This window comes from Chenopodium quinoa, unplaced genomic scaffold, assembly GCF_001683475.1.
Source record: "Chenopodium quinoa cultivar QQ74 unplaced genomic scaffold, ASM168347v1, whole genome shotgun sequence".
Taxonomy (NCBI): Eukaryota; Viridiplantae; Streptophyta; class Magnoliopsida; order Caryophyllales; family Amaranthaceae; genus Chenopodium; species Chenopodium quinoa.
Window position 1 is genome coordinate 306,278 of NW_018744420.1, and position 20,944 is coordinate 327,221.

Genomic DNA, 20,944 nt, shown 5'->3' on the forward strand with positions numbered 1-20,944 from the left:
TCTTTGCCAAGGCTCGTCATCCATTTGCTAGGGGAAGTGTTATACATGTACTTGGCTTGTTGGGTTTCGTAGAGTCCGACTCTACGCGCAAGGGAAACCCACCCAAGACCCGCACACTAATTAAAGCGACTAAGCATGCAATCACTAATTAAACAAAAATTAAGAGAGAGAAAGAAAAGACATACTTACCCTTGTCGCGTGCTTCGCTCGAATCCCAAGCTCTTACTTGAACCCCGCAAATGCAAGGTCTCCGACAGCTCGTACCCACGAACCCGACTCGAACGATCCAAGTCCCGAAGGTTAGTCAGACCCGACCAATAAAAACTAGAGTTTTACGAACTTAAGGTTTTCTCACTTTTCTAAGGAGATGCCTTTTTAGTTCCACTCAAGTGTTCTTCCCAAATCCCAAAACCTTGGTATTTATAGGCAAATGAACCTTGAATTCCCACTCTTAATCAATGTGGGAGATTTGCAATTTTCCCATTTTATTTTAATTAAAACAAAAATAAAATTGCAATGCAATCAATAAGTTACAAGTGGCACAAGGAGGAAGAGAGATTAGGTGAGGACCATTTCCAAGGGGGGGACCATAGCCTTGGTGCCCAAGGCAATGCCCACAACACTTGGTCCCCACTTAGTTAAAACCGGCATCCTCCATATGGCTGGCTGGCAGCCTGCCAGCTGGCGCCTAGCACCAAGGCTGGGCAGCCAGCCAGTACACACACGCACATATCGCAGCCAGCCAGCAAGCACCCCACCCACACCTAGCATGCGTGCTACTAGCAAGCCTAGCATGCTGGGCGTTGTTTCTAGGTGCGTTGTGCTGGGCGCTGCAATGCTAGGCACACGCAAACGCATCATCGCTGCTGCCTAGTGCTGTGCTAGCGAGCCACACGCACACGCACACGCTGCTGCTGCTTGGTGATGTACTAGTGAGGCACACGTACACGCACACACTGCTGCTTGGTGCTGTGCTAGCGAGGCACATGCACACACACACACGCTGCTGCTGCTTGGTGCTGTGCCAGCGAGGCACACGCACACGCACACGCTGCTGCTGCTCGGTGCTATTCTAGCGAGGCACGCGCACACGCACACGCATGCTTCTGCGATGGTGCGACGAGCAGTGCTAGGCCTTGTCTAGCGCCATTGCCTAGCATGCTAGCAAGGCCTAGCCTTGCGATGCTTGGGCGCATGGCCTGCTAGCACACATGCAAGGTCCTAGCACGCCTAGCATGCTAAGCTTGCGATGGGTCTTGCCTAGCCTAGCATTCACATGGCTAGGCTAATGCGAGGCTACGGCTAGGCTCGTACTTGTAACTTGATTGATTTCGCGTCTCGTCAAATTCTAAACTCGACTCGACTTGCGACGCTCCATCTCGACGCTCTAAGCTTGATATCCGACGTCTTTGTTCGTAAAACTTCGACGACTCATCAAATCCTTCGGATTGATTCGTCGTCTCGGATCGGTTGTTTGATTGGGTTCGACCCAAAGGGTTCAGTCAAGATTAAGTTCTAATATTAATTGTACATTAATATTACTGATCGGAAGCGGCCTCCACCTAGGCATTCCGATCACTTGACCTTACTGAACAATTAGCTATACAATAATTCTGAACCCTCTATCGGAGTAATACACTTGTCAGAAGGACACCATTCATTTCAATCTCCCACTTGTCCTTTCGGACAAGTGTGAAAATTGTGTATAGCCCTTTTCCTATGTCGCTTAATGTCTCTTCTTGAACTATAAGGTAAGATTCTTCGTCATCCTTATTACGTCCAGAAGTGTTTCTCAATTCCCGAGTTCGACTGTCAATAAACAGATGATTTCTGAAATCCATCTGAGCACGGCTATGCATTTTCACAGTCTCGCTCATCGAGAGGCCCTTGTAAACAACAAAGACATATTCCCTATTGTTAATAGGGGGACATTCCCAGTCTTGTACAGTAAGCTTCCCTTACTAAGAGGACCTAGTCGCCTGAGTGCTGCCGTTATAAACCCCATTTAAGACAGACATTTGACAACATTAAAACGACTAGTACTCAAGCACGAGAACATGCAATACTCATGGTCGAGGAAAAAGGTTCCGATAGCAATAATGAGAAATATACTTATGACGATTTGATATCTCTTAAAGTATTCTCATAGGTCTATCCGGTATAGTTCTAAACTAATACTTGTGCAAATGATTCATGACTATCATGTCCTCGTAGCACAAGAAACGGTGCTGTAAATCATACTACACACTAATCTCAAGTGGTCATTAATCGTCCATCTTTAAATGACCTCGATTAGGGACAATTTTCGATTAAAATATTCAATGTTCACTTAACAGGTGTTTCTTTATCCAAGACATGGTCTTGATACCCTATTTTGAATATTCTCAAAATCGAATGGACTCATTATTTAATTCATAACCACAATTAAATAGATATAGAGTAATCATAAATTTGCAAAAATTTAGTTGCTCTAAAATTGAATGGTTCAACATAGTGTTTTACATTAAGACATCGAGTTTAATTAAAACATCTATACAGGGAAATCAAAGCCAATCTCCAATGTGCTTGACTCCCATTGCCTCAATGTGCTTGTTGTGCTTCACTTGAGACAAAGGTTTAGTCAGAGGATCGGCTACATTGTCGTCCATTCCAATCTTACAAATTCTGATTTCACCTTCAGATTTCCGTTCCCTTATCATGTGAAATCACCGCTTGACATGATTGACCTTCTGGTGTTCCCTTGGCTCCCTGGCCTAAGCAATAGCTCCATTTTTATCACAATAGAGGTCCATTGGACCCTTGATTGAGGGTACAACACCAAGTTCACCAATGAACTTACGAATCCAAACTGCCTCCTTAGCTGCTTCCGAAGCTGCCAAGTATTCGGCTTCAGTTGTAGAATCTGCAGTGGTGCTCTGCTTAGCACTCTTACAACTAAACGCTCCTCAATTGAGGCAAAATATGTACCCTGACTGCGACTTGGAGTCGCCTCTGTCAATCTGGAAGCTCGCGTCAGTATAACCTTCAACAACCAACTCATCACGGCCACCATAGACCAGGAATTTATCCTTGTTCCTTTTTAGGTACTTTAGGATGTTCTTGGCTGCAGTCCAATGCGCTTCACCTGGGTCTGATTGGTATCGACTCGTAGCACTCGAGGCATATGATACATCCGACCTAGTACATATCATGGCATACATGATCGATCCAATAAGCGAAGCATATGGAATCTGACTCATTCTCTCTCGCTCATCAGGTGTCTGTGGACATTGTTTCTTGCTGAGAGTTATGCCATGGCACATGGATAGGTGCCTTCTCTTGGCCCCTTCCATGTTGAATCATGCCAGTACCTTATCTATGTAAGTACTTTGGCTCAATCCAATCATCTTCTTAGATCTATCCCTGTAGATCTTGATGCCCAATATGTACTGTGCCTCTCCTAAGTCCTTCATTGAAAAGCACTTTCCCAACCAGCCCTTTACGGACTCTAACAGTTTAGTGTTGTTTCCAATGAGTAATATGTCATCGACATATAAGACTAGGAATGCGATGTCACTCCCACTGACCTTCTTGTAGACACAAGACACATCTAGATTCTTGATAAAACCAAACTTACTAATGGCTTCATCGAATCGCAGATTCCAACTTCTGCTTGCCAACTTTAGTCCATAAATGGACTTCTTAAGCTTGCATACCTTCCCAGCATTGCTTGGATCAACAAAACCTTCCGGTTGTGTCATATACACAGTTTCTTCCAACATCCCATTAAGGAAGGCGGTTTTGACATCCATTTGCCATATTTCGTAATCGTAATATGCAGCAATTGCTAGGATTATCCAGATGGACTTAAGCAATGCAACTAGTGAAAAGGTTTCATCATAATCAACTCTGTGAATTTTCCTATAATCTTTTGCCACCAGTCTAGCTTTGTATATAGATACATTTCCATCTTTGTTTGTTTTCAATTTGAAAATCCATTTGCAACCGATAGGTGTATAACCTTCGGGAAAATTAACCAAGTCCCAGACTTGATTTTCAGACATGGAGTCTATCTCGAATTTCATGGCCTTTTGCCATTTAGCAGAGTCGGGGCTCTTCTATCTCGGATTTCATGGCCTTTTGCCATTTAGCAGAGTCGGGGCTCGTCATAGCTTGTTTGTATGTCGCTAGATCATCTCCATCCATAACTAGGATGTTTTTATCTTTGGTTAAGATAATACCAAGGTATCTGTCTGGTTGAGATCTTGGCCGTTGCGACCTATGCAGGGTAATAGGTTGAGCATTTACATTGTCGGTTTGACTTTGACCAATGTCAACAGCTGCTTCTAAAGCACTTTGATTGTCAGTTTTGTCATGTTGACTTTGTTGCTCTATCTCTCGAACTTCGTCGAGTTCGATTTTCCTCCCACTTGTCATTTTGGAAAGGTAATCCTTCTCCAAAAAGACACCATCACAAGCAACAAATACTTTGTTCTCGGATTTATTGTAAAAGTAATACCCCTTGGTTTCTTTTGGATAGCCCACAAAGAAACACTTGTCTGATTTTGGGTGAAGTTTGTTAAAAATTAATCTCTTGACATATGCTTCGCAACCCCAAATCTTAAGAAAAGACAACCTCGAAGGTTTCTTAGTCCATAATTCATATGCAGTCTTTTCGACAGCTTTTGACGGAGCACGGTTCAGTGTTAGTGCCGCAGTTAGAAGTGCGTGTCCCCAGAAAAAGATAGGAAGTTCACTAAGACCCATCATTGATCGAACCATGTCTAACAAGGTTCGATGCCTCCGTTCGGATATTCCGTTCCATTATGGAGTTCCAGGAGGTGTCAACTCTAAAAGAATACCATTTTCTTTCAAGTGATCGTCGAATTCATGGCTCAAATACTCGGCACCTCGATCCGATCGAAGTTCTTTTATTTTCTTGCTAAGTTGATTTTTAACTTCACTCTGAAATTCTTTGAATTTCTCAAAAGATTTAGATTTATTCGACATAAGGTAGACATAACCATATCTACTATAGTCGTCCATGAAGGTAATGAAATATCGATAACCTTGCCTTGCGGGTGTACTCATTGGTCCACATACATCCGTATGTATTAGACCCAATAAGTCACTTGCCCTTTCTCCCAACTTAGAGAATGGCTGCTTTATCATCTTCCCCAATAAACATCCTTCGCAATTCTCAAATGACTCCAAGTTGAATGAGTCAAGAACACCTTCTTGAAGAAGTTTCTTGATGCGTTTGACGTTAATGTGGCCAAGACGACAATGCCACAAGTAGGTTTGATTCGACTCGATGGTCTTAGCTCTTTTGGCGTTATCAATAGTGCTATAAACTTGTTTGTCTAGAGAAAGCACATAAAGACCATTTTCTGAATATGCCTTACCATATAAAACATTATCAAAATAAAATGAACAACTATTGTTCTTAATTCGAAATTCAAAACCTTTGGCGTCCAACGCCGAAATTGAAATAATGTTTTTGGTAACTCTAGGAACATGATAGCAATTGTCAAGTTCTAAAACAAGCCCAGAGGTCAAAGACAAACTGAGAGTTCCAACGAATACAACAGACATCCTTGCTCCATTGCCAACTCGAAGCTCGACCTCTCCCTTCTCTAGCCTCCTATTTATCCTTAGTCCCTAAGCATTGGAACAAAGGTGTGAGCCACATCCGGTATCTAATACCCATGATGTTTTGCTAGCGAAGTTTAAGCCTATAAAAAAAATACCAGATTTAGAAGAGGTTACCTCCTTGTCCTTGCCACTCTTTGCAGCACTTGACTTAGGTGGAAAATTCTTCTTCTTTTTCCCTTTAAAGCTTCTCTTCTTGCCTGAGCGCTTAAATGGCTTGCCCTTTCTCACCATGAGCATGTCATGCTTTCCCTCATCTTTGAGGGTTTGCTCGGCCTGTTTCAACATACCATGAAGCTCGGTGAGAGTTTTCTCCATGTTGTGCATATTATAGTTCATCTTGAACTGATCATAGCCTTTATACAGCGAGTGGAGAATGATGTCAATTGCCATCTCGGTTGAATACCAGCATCGAGCCTTTCCATGTTCTCAAACAATCCAATCATTTTAAGAACATGCGGGCTTACTAGCTCTCCTTTCTTGAGCTTGCTCTCAAGGATTTGCCTGTGGGTTTCGAACCTTTCAGTTCGGGCTTGCTCTTGAAACATATTCTGAAGCTCAGAAATAATCTCAAAAGCTGTCTCCTTTTCAAAGAAAGTCTTTTGAAGGTTCGGAGACATAGTGGCCAACATGATGCACTTGACATCCTGATTGGCACTTTGCCATCGGTTAAGGGCAGCCTGGGTGACCTCCTCATTGGGAGTGTCGGGCATTTCCTCATCAAGGACATATTCCTTTTGCTCTTGCATGAGAACAATACGCAAATTCCTTTGAAAATCAAGAAAATTTGGCCCACTCAACTTCTCCTTGTCGAGAATTGAGCGTAATGAAAACTAGTTGTTTGAGTTACTTGCAGACATGTTTCTACAATTGAAAGAATTTGAAATGAAAAACCATTCATAAATCAATAAGTTTGAAATTTAAAGCGTTCATGCAAATTTTCAATCTTATTGAGCATATTATCCACGCATTAACATTAGTCCCTTTTAAGCGAGAATAAAATGATTCCAAGATCCCAAAAATTAAAAAGTGATCAAGCATGCTTTGGCTTGTCTTAACACTTAATATTTTAGGGTAAGCAATCCAATTCCTAATAGGTCCAAGCTACTCTTGGTTCGATAAAACGTCGCATCTAATGCTTCCTTGACATTTTATCTCCATTGCCACGACATCTAAGGACTCCTTACTGATATTGTTGAGCTTAACCAAGACAACTTGTATACCTAGTATACGTTACGTTCCTAGGGAAGTAGTGATGCCTCGCTTTGGCGTAGCCCATCATATACGCGCATTAGTTCGGTAAGTGTTGTTCTTGGAATGGCATATTTTAGCTCAATATTTTAGGGACCTAGGGTTTCTATGTTGGTTGATTTAAGTGAACTTAATTAATCATCGCAACATTTGAAATCCTAAACATGCATCTAACATATCATTCAAATATATAATAACAATTATATATAGAAAACATGAAATAAGATGCATTTGGCAACTAGCATGACCCCTTAAAATCTTCCCTTCATCTTGTCTCGTCTTCATAGAAACGTCGTCTTGAGACATCTTCGCCAAAATAAAATTACTAGCGACTACAATTAGGATTAATCTAAATATTAAGGTACAAAATACTCAACAGTACGCAGATCGTATTTAGATTTACAAAAATACATAACGGATCGCAGTCCGTATTTACTATCCTAATCGGGCCCCACTTGTTGCCATTTTCATGAAACCTGTGAAACAATATATTTTCCATTCATCCATTCACTATATGTGAATGACCCATGCATTTTACAACAAAAACAAGTAACAATGCATAACGCGCGCGAACTAGTAACTAACTTAGGTGGTTAATCCAATTAACGCGCCTAAGTAAAACTAGTCAAAGCTGTTTAACATTTTATGTGATTAAGACGCAATTATAACATGCAATTAACGAAGCTCCCAGTAAATTCCGCATCCAAGTTAATTAATCCAAATAACTAAGCCGATTAACCCAAATTTTGTCAAAATTAAAATTTTGCAAGAGCCGGAAAAACTGAGGTCTAACCTCGTTAAAATAATTAAATAAATTAAAAACGGCAAAATTTGTAAAGCGATAGCCCAAGTTTAAGCAAAATAGCCCACCCCTAAAACTCGTGGGCTGCGCACCATGGCTGCTAGGCAGCCCTTGAGTTGTGTCTGATATGCTGGGTGCTAGCATGCTCGCCCAGCGTAGTACGCTACGCTAGCCAGCACCAGCAGCACGTAACGCATGCCGCGCATGCTAGCATGCTTGCTGGTGCCTGGCAGCATATGGCAGGCTGACTGGGGCTTGCTGCCATGTTGCCTAGCAGCTTGCCCAAGCATCTCCAGCAGCCTAGGCCACACACTTAGCAACAGGCAGCACGCAACGAGCCTCGCCACATAGCACAGCAGCATAACGAGGCTATGCACCTTACGCATACCTAAGGCAGCCATATGTGGGCTGCGTGGGCAGCCCGGCTAACCTTGGTGGCGCTTGGGTGTTCTTGCCTCGATTTGCGTGCCATTTCTCGGGATTTTAATCTCGATTTATGTGTGACATAAAATTAATTCTAAATTTATTTTTAGAATCAATTTAGGGCAAAATGAAATAAAATAAGTCCAACTTAATTAAATTCAATTTTAATGGTGCACAAGCCTAAATCATCCAAAATTACCTTTGAAATAATTTTGGTCTTTCTTGATGCTTTAAAATTGAAGGGCTACACCCATAATTAATTTAACCAAAATGCAAATTAATAATGAGTTTTGACAAAATAGGGAGTTGGAAAAATAAACCCTTTCATCCAATGAAAAAAAAATTCCCGACAATAACTTGTGTAAAATTGAAAAATTTACATCTTCCAATATGTAGATTAATCAAAATTCAATCACAAGTTTTGAACTTTAAGGACTTTAATCAACACAAAAATGATTAAATCCAAAAATTAGTTCAACATGGAATTTAGCAATGAAAGTTCCAACCAAATAAACAATTAAAGATTGAATCTTTGAAATTTTAGGGGCTTCAAAATTGCAAGTTCACCATAAACAATCACACTCAAAGCAATTTATTTGCAATAATGTGAAAAATACAAGTTTATGTGAAAAGTGAACACACCAAATTAAGCACCAATTATGACTTCATAGACATGCTTAATGGGGTTTATAATTGCAGTAGATTAGGGATGCAACCATACATTTAATCTAGCTTCATCATGCAATAATTAATCAAGGTTAAAAGATTTAAAAATTTTGGTCAAAAACTAAAAACCCCTCGAAAAACATATTTCTGGGTGGATTTAGAACATCGATTCCACCCAAAAATCACTATTTTTGAGTCGAAATCTGGGTTCGTCAGCCAAAATTAAAAAAGTACGAGATTAAAAATAATTAAAACGAGCTTCTAATCCAATTGGAAAGCACAACCAGAAATTTAAATCCATTTTAAATCACCTTAATTAATTATTAGTCACAATAATTAAAGTGAGCGCGGCTCTGATACCGGTGTTGGGTTACGTAGAGTCCGACTCTACGCGGAAGGGAAACCCACCCAAGACCCGCACACTAATTAAAGCAACTAAGCATGCAATCACTAATTAAATAACAATTAAGAAAGAGAAAGAAAAGACAATCTTACCCTTGTCGCGTGCTTCACTCGAATCCCAAGCTCTTACTTGAACCTCGCAAATGCAAGGTCTCCGACGGCTCGTACCCACGAACCCGACCCGAACGATCAAAGTCCCGAAGGTTAGACGAGACCCGACCAATAAAAACTAGAGTTTTACGAACTTAAGGTTTTCTCACATTTCTAAGGAGATGCCTTTTTAGTTCCACTCAACTGTTCTTCCCAAATCCCAAAACCTTGGTATCTATAGGGAAATGAACCTTGAATTCCCACTTTTGATCAATGTGGGAGATTTGCAATTTTCACATTTTATTTTAATTAAAACAAAAATAAAATTGCAATGCAATTAATAAGTTACAAGTGGCACAAGGAGGAAGAGAGATTAGGTGAGGACCATTTCAAGGGGGGGACCATAGCCTTGGTTCCCAAGGCAATGCCCACAACCCTTGGTCCCCACTTAGTCAAAACCAGCATCCTCCATGTGGCTGGCTGGCAGCCTGCCTTGACTACCAAGGCTGCCAGCTGGCGCCTAGCATCAAGGCCGGGCAACTAGCCAGCACACACACGCACATATCGCAGCCAGCCAACAAGCACCCCACACAGCCAGCATGCGTGCTTCTAGTGAGCCACACATGCTGGGCGCTACTGCTAGGTGCGTTGTGCTGGGCGCTGCAATGCTAGGCACACGCACATGCATCATCGCTGCTGCCTAGTGCTGTGCTAGCGAGGCACACGCATACGCACACGCACACGCTGCTGCCTGGTGCTGTGCTAGCGAGGCACACGCACACGCACAAGCTGCTGCTGCTTGGTGCTGTGCTAGCGAGGCACATGCACACGCATGCTGCTGCGATGGTGCGACGAGCAGTGTTAGGCCTTGCCTAGCGCCAGCGCCTAGCATGCTAGTAAGGCCTAGCCTTGCGATGCTTGGGCGCATGGCCCGCTAGCACACACGCAAGGGCCTAGCATGCTAGGCTTGCAATGGGTCTTGCTAAGCCTAGCATTCACATGGTTAGGCCAATGCGAGGCTACGGCTAGGCTCGTACTTGTAACTTGATTGATTTCGCGTCTCGTCGAATTCTAAACTCGACTCAACTTGCGACGCTCGATCTTGACGCTCTAAGCTCGATATCCGACGTCTTTGTTCGTAAAACTCCGACGACTCATCAAATCCTTCGGATTGATTCGTCGTCTCGAATCGTTTGATCGATTGGGTTCGACCCGAAGGGTTCAGTCGAGATTAATCTGTAATATTAATTGTACATTAATATTACTGATCGGAAGCGGCCTCCACCCAGGCATTCCGATCACTTGACCTTACTGAAGAATTAGCTATCCAATAATTCTGAACCCTCTATTGGAATAATACACTTGTTGGAAGGACACCATTCCTTTCATGGCTGTCTCTGACCATGCGCTCAGTGCTGTTCTCCTTACTGAAAAAGGAGGCACCCAGTTCCGTATCTATTTCATCAGTTATGTTCTACGAAATGCAGAGCTGAGTTACCCCATGGTTGAAAAATATGGACTTGCCCTCTTCATGGCAGTTAAGAAGTTGAAACCTTACTTCTTAGCGCATCCGGTCGTGGTCTACACTGACCAGCCAATCAAGTGGCCACTAACAACCATGGAATCATCCGGTCGGATGATCAAATGGGCGATTGAGATTCAAAGCCTTGAAATAACTTTTGAGCCAAGGAAAGCAGTGAAGGGGCAAGCGTTTGTTAACTTCATTGTTGAAATGACCAAGCCGGGTGATCTTGAAAACCTTGAACGGGTTTGGAAGGTATATGTGGACGGGAGCTCCACCCTTAACGGTTAGGGTGCAAGCGTCATATGTTAGTCTCCTAAAGGAGACAAGTATGAGCATGCACTACAGGTCAAGTTCCAAGCCTCAAATAACGAGGCAGAGTATGAAGCCCTACTAGCCGGCATCCGCATGTGTAAGGCGGCTGGGGCAAAGAAAGTTGACGCCTGTTTTGATTCACAATTGATTGTTAGCTAATACCATGGTGACTATGAAGCCACACACCCGACTATGATCAAATATTTACAGGCGGTCAAAGAGGAGGCTTGGACCCTTGATGAATTTCATCTAAGTTAGATGCCCATATCCGAGAACAATTATGCGGATGCTCTATCCAAACTTGCATCATCCACCTCTTGTGACACACCTAGGTCAGTGTTCTGGGAAGTGATGGAAAAAAGGAGCATCAAAGAGGAACCCATTGGAACCCTAGATCGAAGCTCAACGTGGATGGATGGCATCCGGACTTACTTAACAGACGGGACCTTGCCGAATACCTACCCAGAGATGGTCGCAATGAAAAAACGTGCGGCTAATTTTTAAATCCACAATGGAGAGCTCTTCAAGAAAGGCTATCTCCAACCTTTTTTGAAATGTGTTACCCTAGAGAAGGGACGAGAGGTCCTAGAAGACTTGCACTCGAGCTTCTGCACCTCCCACAAAGGCGGCAGGACCCTAGCAAAAAGAGTCAGGCGGCAAGGCTACTTCTGGCCTACCCTAAAAGTAGACGCCATGGAGATGGTGAAAAACTGTGACAAGTGTCAAAGATTTGGCAAGCTCATCCATCGTCCGGCCACTAACCTGACGGCTGTCCATACCCCGGTACCATTCGCCAAATGGGGCATTAACATTATGGGTCCGTATACGCCTGCTACAGGCGGACAGAGATACATTTTGGTTGTTGTCAACTACTTCACCAAGTGGGTAGAGGCGGAGGCGGTCAAAGGCATTAAAACAAAGGATGTTATCTCCTTCATCTGGAGAAATGTCATCACCCGGTTTGGGGTGCCTATGTCTATGGTCTTTGACAACGGTCCTCAATTCGAGACGCCTACTCTCAAGAATTGGTTGGGAGACCAAGGGATCTCTCACTGTTTTGCATCAGTCGACCGTCCCTAAGCAAACGACCAAGTTGAAGCCTTTAACAAGTTAATCTCCGATGGCATTATAAAGAAAATTAAAAGAGCTAGTGGCCTATAGGCTGAGGAGCTACCGCATGTTCTGTGGGCCATCAGGACGACTGAGAAAGGGGCGACTGGTGAAACTCCATTTCTCATGACTTATGGTTCTGAAGCTATTTTGCCTATTGAGCACTATGAGCCGACTCTTCGAGTCATGCTTTGTGAGAAAGGCTAACTGGGAGGCCGTGCGGCTAGCATTGGACTCACTTCCAGAACGCAGGGGCAATGCGGCCTTGCGTCATGAGTTCTACCGTTTGAGAATGACGAGAGATTACAATAAAAGAGTGCACAAGCGCCCCCTGATAGTAGGGGACTTCGTGTTACGAAAAATGGAAGTAGTCGGTAGGGCCAACGAGCAGGGAAAACTGACTCCTAATTGGGATGGCCCCTACCGAATCTATGAAGAAGTTAGAGACGGCCCCTACCGAATCTATGAAGAAGTTAGAGGCAGAATCTACCGCCTGGAAACTCCAGACAGCAGGCAGCTAGCCAAAACTTGGAACGTAGACAACTTGAAAAAGTACTACTTCTGATATTTGTAAATTATTTGTACATGAAAGCATATCAATAAAATTTGCAATTTATTACTCAGTATATTGTAAGTCTCCTCCCAGTGGGGAAAGCTGCCTGTGCAATACAAAGTCGGCCTTATTTCTTTTAATCACATACTCTAACATGAGTAAAAATGCTAAGTCTAGACAACTTGGCAACTATGTTCTTTTCTGAACAACCTAATGAGGCTAATGGCCGGATGATCAACTTGAGGCCTATGTCCGAATGATCAACTTGAGGCCTATGGCCGGATGATCAACTTGAAGCTCATGGCCGGATGATCCTAATAACATTAAACTAATACGTCTGTCCCAAACTTGAGCAAGCGTCCGGCGACATCCATCTAGGTGAATTTGTCGTAGAGAGCATCTCCCATTCTGGTGGCACATTGCTCTATAACCTAAAACAAACGGCCCTACCAAATGTCTCTAAGCCAACCTCGCAGTCGTTTGACATGAGACAAAGATAAACGTGTCGCTTACTTCAAACAAGCGGTAGACAGTTAAAATCTAAGTCAGAAACCGCCTGCTATTGCTGGGGACAACACAGTCGGCATAAGCTGAGTTCTAAACTTGGCAAGCTATTTGAGCAAAAAGCTAAGTCTAACTTAGCAAATGGAGAGACAACATGCAGCCAAGGCCGACTGTTTCTTCTATTCACTCAAGTTAAAGTGACAGAACCTAAGTGGTGCGAACAAGACCGCCTATTTTTTGGCAAACAGAGGTACTCGACCACTACTCTTGCAAGGGTTGGCTAAATTGCCAAAGCAATCGCATGTGACCCAACAGGTGTAGCTACTTCGGTTGGACATCCCGTTTGACGCATGCTTCTGTGCAGGCACCATAACTGACGGCCAGTTAATACCCAATAAAAGAACTAAGTACAAAACATAGTAAATGAGAGGCTAGGAGCCAGATTATATTATGATTTTGCCTGCGCAATGGCCGACTGAACACCTGGCTTGGGGCAATCACCATAGTGATCGATTAGCTTGAAATTAGTCATACTCTTTAAGTATCAAAATTCCAAGACATCAACTCACCTTCAAAAACAAGGCGGTCAGTCACCCAGGGACTATAACAGTCGGTATATAAAGCATTTATGAAAACGAAGGCTACATACACTTAGCAAAATTCATGGCATGCAAAAATTTAAAACAATAAACAATTTGAAGAAACCGGCCAAAACTGCCGGATGTTTAATATAAACAGTCGGCCAGAAGACCGACAAAAATGTTAAAATTGTCAACAAACCCCGACCCTTTGGTCAGGTAATGATACAAAGCATGCGGCACGCAGGCCAAAGAAAAGTTGATTTAAAAAGGGAAAGCTTAAGTAGCTGGAGGGGGTACATCAGCATCAGCAGCCGCATCCTTCTGGTCCCCAACCGGCCGCTGCTCTGTTTCATCAACCTCCCCCTCCTTCTCCTCTTCCTGGTCCGACTCCCCTAAAGTAGAATCAGATGACTCCTCCTCTTCTTCCTCACCCTCTTGGGCTTGGTTCAGGTTTTTTTATTATATTCCTTGGTGGAGGCGGCAAAGTGATTCTCCTAGTTCTCATAACTGGTCTATGGGAAGAGAGCCCCCCAAGTCATCTTCATGATGGCACTATTGTCGTCCATCATTTACTTGACCAGGGCCTCCTTTTCTTCATTAGCCCTTAAGAGGTATTTCTAAGCAAGTTGGATCTCCTGGTTCTATAGGTGGAGTTTGAGCTTGTCCACCCTAGTGCGGAGGCCAGCTGCTTCTTAGTCCGCCTCCCTAAGAGGCTCGAGCTCAGCCTTGAGGTCTTTAACAGACGACTCCAGCTCCGAAATCCTCTTCTTTGCCGCATCTAAGTCCGTTTTGACCTGCAAGTTGGCAGCCGCCTAATAATATAGTATGTTAGTAATCAGAAGTTCATTTTAAGCAATCAGGAACATAGCTTTGTCAGAAACAGAGGCGGCCCGAGCCTTCGCATCCTTTACCTCTTTGGTCTTTTCGCTCATGGGCCTGCAAAGACCGTGTACTCGCAGCATAGACTGCACCCAGCCAAAAATAGACGTCATATAGGCGGCTAACAAACCATATAGACACGAAATTATTTTACAAGTATACCTCAGCGAGAAGAGCGAGGATGGCATCTAGGTTGAGGATGCCGACTCCTCTGACCGCCTCCCTGTCCTCAAGGGAGACGGCTTTCAGCATGGACTTGGCCAGGTGGACAAGATCCGGCCTTTGAGAGACATCTGCACAATCAATACCCTGTAAGTACTTGGTATAAATTCGGCCAATAGACCGACTGCTCTCAGAGGTGCTAGACGACTGCTGATTGAATTTGACCCTCAAGGGTAAGGGAAAGGAAACAAGTCTTAGGTACCTTCAGCCGCCTGCTTCTCCTTCTCCTTCTCAGGCCGACTGCTAACTGGGACAGCTAGAGATTTTGGAGGTTGGTTGTGCCCTGGCCTTGAGGCCACGTGTTTCCTGGCCCTCCCAGGAGTTGTTATGTCACCAGTCGTCTACTTCCTAATTTTAGGATCCGGGTGTGAGGAGGAGGAAGCCTTTGTTAAGTTGCCCTACAAAAATAACCACAATAAGTAAGATGTAAGCGACAGAAAAGCTAAATGAGACTTGTTCAAAGCTGAAAGTTCACCTTAGGCGAAGCAGGCAACTCTACAGTTGACAGCTTGCCCAAGATGGCCGAGCGGTGCTGGGCAGCAGCTTTCTTTGAGGTCGAGAGCTTTTCCATGGCTTTGTCTGCAAAAGATGAGTCAAGGAGTTAGTTTGACACAAACTTAATCAAGTTTTACAAGACACTTGAACAGGCGGTCAGCTACCTCTCGGCATCTCGTCACTAAGGCCACAGGCGGCCAGATATGTCTTATCGTATAACCAGTTATACTTGGGAATATAATTTTGAGGAATGAACTCCCTCGCCCCAGTCTCGGGGTTTGCCTGGATATCTACGTTGAAGAGCCCTCTGTCAAGGATCTCTTCTTTACTTTACAAGGAAAAGGCGGCAGCTCAGAATCGCCTGTAAGGAAAGGTGGGTTCTTGTTCCACCTATTGAACTTTTTGTTCTTGACCTTGTCAGGGCAAGAGATGATGTAGAAAGTGTTTCTTCAATCTTTCCACTTGCTCTCCTTCCCCAAAGTCATCATATAGCCCTTGTGGCTAGACAACTGAAACCAGCCGGTCCTACTTGCTTTTGGGGTCCGGCTGAGGTAACGCATATGGGCGAATGCTTCAAAGCTAGGGTCTACTTTATGCATCTCGCAGCCGGCAACATAGCCCAAGATGTTGAACCAAGAATTTGGGGCCAGTTGCCAAATACCCAGCTGGTATCCGTCTAGGATCCGCTCCACAGCCGGATGTAAAGGATATCTTAGGCCAGCTTTAATAGCCGCCTCATAGCAGCCAAAACACTCGTCCCTGTAGCTATACCCCTCTGGCCAGACTACGGTGTCTTCAGCATCGGACATGCATAGAATGTAATCATGTCCCATGACATGGTCCACACTGAAGATCCCAATTTATCAGCCATCACCTTCCGCCTACCTGCGAGAACATGATGGTAGTAGGCGGAAAATTGCTCTCGGCGGGTAGCAGACGGCTCCGCCTAATCTGCTCCCAATTCTACTAAGAGGGACTGTCTCGCGGCCTCTAGCCGAGAGTGCCTCTCTTCAGATTCATTTGAGAATTTCCTAGAAGTACTTGGCTCAAAGTCGCTGTTTGAGATCTCGGACCTGGTGTCCGCCTGCTGGGCTAGATCAATAAAGCCCGGCATGTCATTCTTAACCTCCTCTCCTGATTCTTCTAAAATGGAATCACTGGGAGTGCTTGGGGCAGGCGGCACGTTAGATAATTCACTTACAGACACATAGAAGGAAGAGCCGTCTGAATTTGTCACCCTTGCGGTTCTCTTTGTTTCTGGCCATGGTGTCCTGCATAAACACATAGACAGTCAGACTTGGGGCAGTTTGCAAAGGGTGATTCAGCAAGGGGCAGTCGGCACTCCTAGTTCTACATTTTGCCGTCCCCGGTGACCGACTGATCACTAACCTAGGCCGCGCCGTGTGCTTTTGGGAAACCATTTTCAAAAAGAAAAAAGAAACAAAGAGGAAGCACAAAAGAAAAACAGGCGGTTACCTTTAGTAGGTGAAGATGAAGGTGCTTGAAAAATCTACAACGGTTGTAAGAGCAGGCGGTCTGATGCAGGCGACAGTCATTCTTTCTGAGAAAAGGAAAAAGTTCTCAAAAGATTCTTTCTGGAATTTTTGGGAATGTCCAAGAAAATGATTTGGACACCCCCTATTTATAGGGGGAGAATTTCAAGGGTCAGAAAAAAAAAAGGTAAAAAAATTGTTAGCCAATCGGAGCGTGACACCTGTCACAGGTGCCACGTGGCAAGCCACGTCACCCCTTTGAGGGGCAAATGATGAGGGGATTTTTCCATGCCACGTGGACCAATGGAGCTCTACCATGTGTCATCCACGTGGACCAACCAAAGCCCGCCACGTGTCACCTCGTGACAGGTCCAAGGTGGACCAATCAGGCCACGACACGTGGCAAGCAGATTGCCAACTAGGAAAATGGAACGGCCCAAATACCTAGGCAAGCCCAGTCAGTCCTGGGTTTCTGAAAACCTAGTACTAGGCATACATTTCAAGACCCTATAAAAGGGAGATGTTCCCTCTAAGGAACATCATTGAGAAAATTCCCAAACACACGTGTACATTGATTGCTGCCCATTAAACCCAGCATTAATTGCACTCTTTGAGAGCTAAGTGTCACGTGCCGACTACTTTTCCCTAGTCACGCACCGTGCGCCACCCGCTTACAGTCCGTCGTAAGACGAGTCAGGCTTTCTCCTTGGCACTTACTCCTTGTGCCCACGTAGCACAACTCCTTGTGCTGCTAGTATAAGTTTGCTAGCACGATCCCTTTGTGCTAACAAGTCCCCTTCAGTTGAACTAAGCACTCACCCTTAGTGCCTTAGTCCGAATTTACGACTAAGTGTCGTAGACAATTGAGCACCCAAGCTACCACCCTTGCTGGTATGCCCGATCACTCACTTGGCACCCTCGTGCCTTAGTTTTCCTCACACTCTCTAAGTGTTGGAAGGAAAGGATTGAGTTGCAAGAGAACACAAGTGCTTAAGAAAGGCTTTTTGTATTGCTCACAACTTATAGCTCTTAACTTGTTGATCTCTCAACTTGAATGTACAAATGAGCCTTAGAGCCTATTTATAGTGCTCCATCCTACTTACATGCTTCTCTAGAAAATTCCTAACCTCCTCAAATGGAGGGTTCTAGACTTACAACATCTAGAGTGTTCCCACCTCCTTAGGAACTACCTACATGGAGGTTTCTACATCCTTCCCTAGCTAGAATGTTCAAGACAACCCTAGAACATTCTAGAGCGTACAACACTTATGCACATGGATAGAAGACCCTAGACACTTCTACTATGTACATGAAAACCCTTGAATATTCTAGAGACATTCCCTCTAGAATACTCCTTCAAAAGAACCTTGTAGATAGCTCCGGAACCTTCTAGAAGCATCTCGCGTTTTCCGGACTACCTGCTGCCAAAACTCGTATTTCGGGACCTTGTCTTGGAAAACTGACACCACCATCGTCTTCCTTGGCCCAAAATACTGTGGACCCCCGAATTTGGGCCCATTTGGACTTCATTTGGGTCTCCAAACGACCCATTATTGTGTTACTGTCAAGTGGGTGTTCACTAGGATTCTAAGCAAGGTGCAATATAAAGCTCTTTAGGGGGAAGTGCTTACCTGAGCACCAAGGCAAGCCCCCTAGCCCCGATTGTTGCCTTGCTGCCTAGTGACCCTCTTGACGCCCATCCTTGGTGTGGGAGATGACCCGTGACATTCTCCCCCACCCAAATTCTTGCCGACCTCGGCAAGATCGCCCCTTGGAGTACGTGCCCGCGACCCGGTCTAGTGCACCACTTGTCCCTTGGGTGCTTCTGTGCGCCGCTGCCCCGTCCCTCCTGTTGACTCCACACTTGTGCCTTGTTGTCCCATCCCTTGGAACACCATGATGTCTTGTCCCTAGCATCTTTGTTGCCTTGATCTTCCCATGGATCGCACCTTGACGCCTTTGCCTTGGCGCCCACCAAGCTTTCAAGGTCGAGACCCTCACGTCCCGCTCCTTGAGTTGAGCGAGCTTGATCCCTATCTCGCTCCCCTTTGATGTGATGGTTATCATGCCATCACTTACCCGAAAAGGTAGGACCTTGTGCAAGAACTCCATGCCTAGCACCACGTCCTCATCATCAATGTCGACCACCAAGAAGTCGACTTTTCCCTTCCACTTCCCCAAGCGGACTGGAACTCCCCACGCCCTTCCATACACCGGCGTGGCCTCTGAATTGATGGCCTTCATCTCGCCATCCACTTTAGTGAACTTCACCCCTAAGGCTTTGGCTTCCTCCTTAGCCAAGAAGTTGTGCGACGCTCCCGTGTCCACAAGTAGCCTCGTCGGTACCTCGTTCACTTCCCCGTTTACGATCATCAAGCTTCCTCCTTGCTTGATGTTCGTAGTGCTGCTTGTCGAAGATGCCCTTTCCTTGAGGTCATCATCTTCGACCCTTGAAGTGTTGAGGAGCCTCATATTGGCGAGCTGGGCGTCCTCGCTCATGACCATTGCCCCCATCCTCGTTGTGGGTGCGGACTCCTCCTCCGTTGCGATCATGGCACTTAATTTTTGCCGCATCGGGCAATTTCTCGCTAGGTGAGCACCCTCACACAGGAAACATTTGAACGGCTTTGAGGGCTTACCTCCGTCTCGGTTGTCTCCCTTTGACTCCCACTTGGACTTGGCCTTGTCCTTGCCATGATCCGCATACCTAGCCTTTGGACGCGATGCCTCTTCTTCCTCTTGGTCACCTTCCTCGACCCTTTTGCCCCTGTCCTTTCTTGATTCCCTCGGGATCTCGATCAAGGACTCCGCCACGGCTATTGCCTCAGCAAGTGTCTTAACATTCCGTCTTTCCACCTCTTGCTGGGCCCATCGTTGTAAACCTCCGGTGAAGTAAATGAGTTGGTTCACCTCCGATAAATCATCGATCTCAAGCATGAGGGATGTGAATTGCCTGATGTACTCCTTGATTGTGCTAGTGTGCTTTAAGTCACGTAGCTTCATCATGGAGACCTTCTTGGCATTCTCCGGGTAGAACTGACGCTTGAAATCTTTCTTGAACTCGTCCCATGTGCTGATGGAACAAGTCCCCTTCTTGATGTCCAACTCTCGACGCCTCCACCAAAGGACAGCATCCTCGCCCAAGTACATTGTGGCGGTATTGATCTTTGATGCATCGTCATCCATCTTCATTGCGTCGAAGTACCTCTCGACGCCCCATAGGAAGTTGTCTATTTCTCGAGCATCTCGCTTCCCATGGTATTTTTGTGGCTTTGGGACCTCCATCTTTGGCCCCTGTTGGATAGTGACACTCCCGGTCACTGCTGCCTTCTTACATAAAATGACATCCTCCTTCACCGACTCCACCTCAGCTCGGATGTCCCTTAGTTGCCCAAGCAACTCTTCTTTGAGTTTCGCGACCTCTTCGCGAATTGTTGCCAACGCGCTATTGACGAGCCCAAGAGTCTCGTCCCTCAAATCTTGGGTAGCAGTGTGTGCGGCCTCCACTTTTCCTTCGAGCCCCTCCACGGAGTCCGAGAGTTGTGTGATATCATCGTGCATGTTCGCCACAGTACACTCTACCTTCATGAGGCGGGGTTCCAACTCAGAGGTCAAGGTTCTGGATACCGATGGGTCCCTCGATGGGTCCCTCGTTCCCTTCTTCTTGGACCTCCTTGTTGTCTCCTCTTCCCCTTGAAAAACTTGGCTTGCCGGAACTTCTTTGTCGCCAGCCATACTTATTTCCACAATAAGAATGAAGCGACTTACCTTGTTGCCTAGCTACCGTCCTTTCGTAGCTCCAACAGCAACGCCTTGAATTTACGATGCCGATCCCACACGACAATCGTAGCCTTGCTCTGATACCACCTGTCACGTGCCGACTACTTTGCCCTAGTCACGCACCGTGCGCCACCCGCTTACAGTCCGTTGTAAGACGAGTCAGGCTTTCTCCTTGGCATTTACTCCTTGTGCCCACGTAGCACAACTCCTTGTGCTGCTAGTATA

General features: G+C 45.1%; 1 protein-coding gene across 1 annotated transcript; it reads right to left on the bottom strand.

Annotated features, from left to right (window-relative positions):
* Positions 1-14,542: 14,542 nt before the first annotated feature.
* Positions 14,543-20,674, bottom strand: LOC110696901. The gene is made up of 5 exons (XM_021874228.1): positions 19,019-20,674; positions 16,648-16,717; positions 15,427-15,530; positions 14,762-14,815; positions 14,543-14,662 (listed from the first exon to the last, which is right to left on the bottom strand). Exons 1-5 carry the CDS (start codon positions 20,672-20,674, stop codon positions 14,543-14,545), a joined length of 2,004 nt encoding a protein of 667 aa, XP_021729920.1.
* Between the last annotated feature and the right edge of the window lie 270 nt (positions 20,675-20,944).

What these genes read in the sequence shown, in the direction of transcription:
- LOC110696901 (XM_021874228.1), bottom strand. Translation starts at nt 20,674, where the DNA reads ATGGCTGGCGACAAAGAAGTTCCGGCAAGCCAAGTTTTTCAAGGGGAA. An exon ending in ACAAGGTCCTACCTTTTCGG is followed by an intron (nt 16,718 to 19,018) that starts GTAAGTGATGGC and finishes GTGTTTATGCAG; the next exon opens with GACACCATGGCCAGAAACAA. An exon ending in TGAGCGAAAAGACCAAAGAG is followed by an intron (nt 14,663 to 14,761) that starts GTAAAGGATGCG and finishes CTATATTATTAG; the next exon opens with GCGGCTGCCAACTTGCAGGT.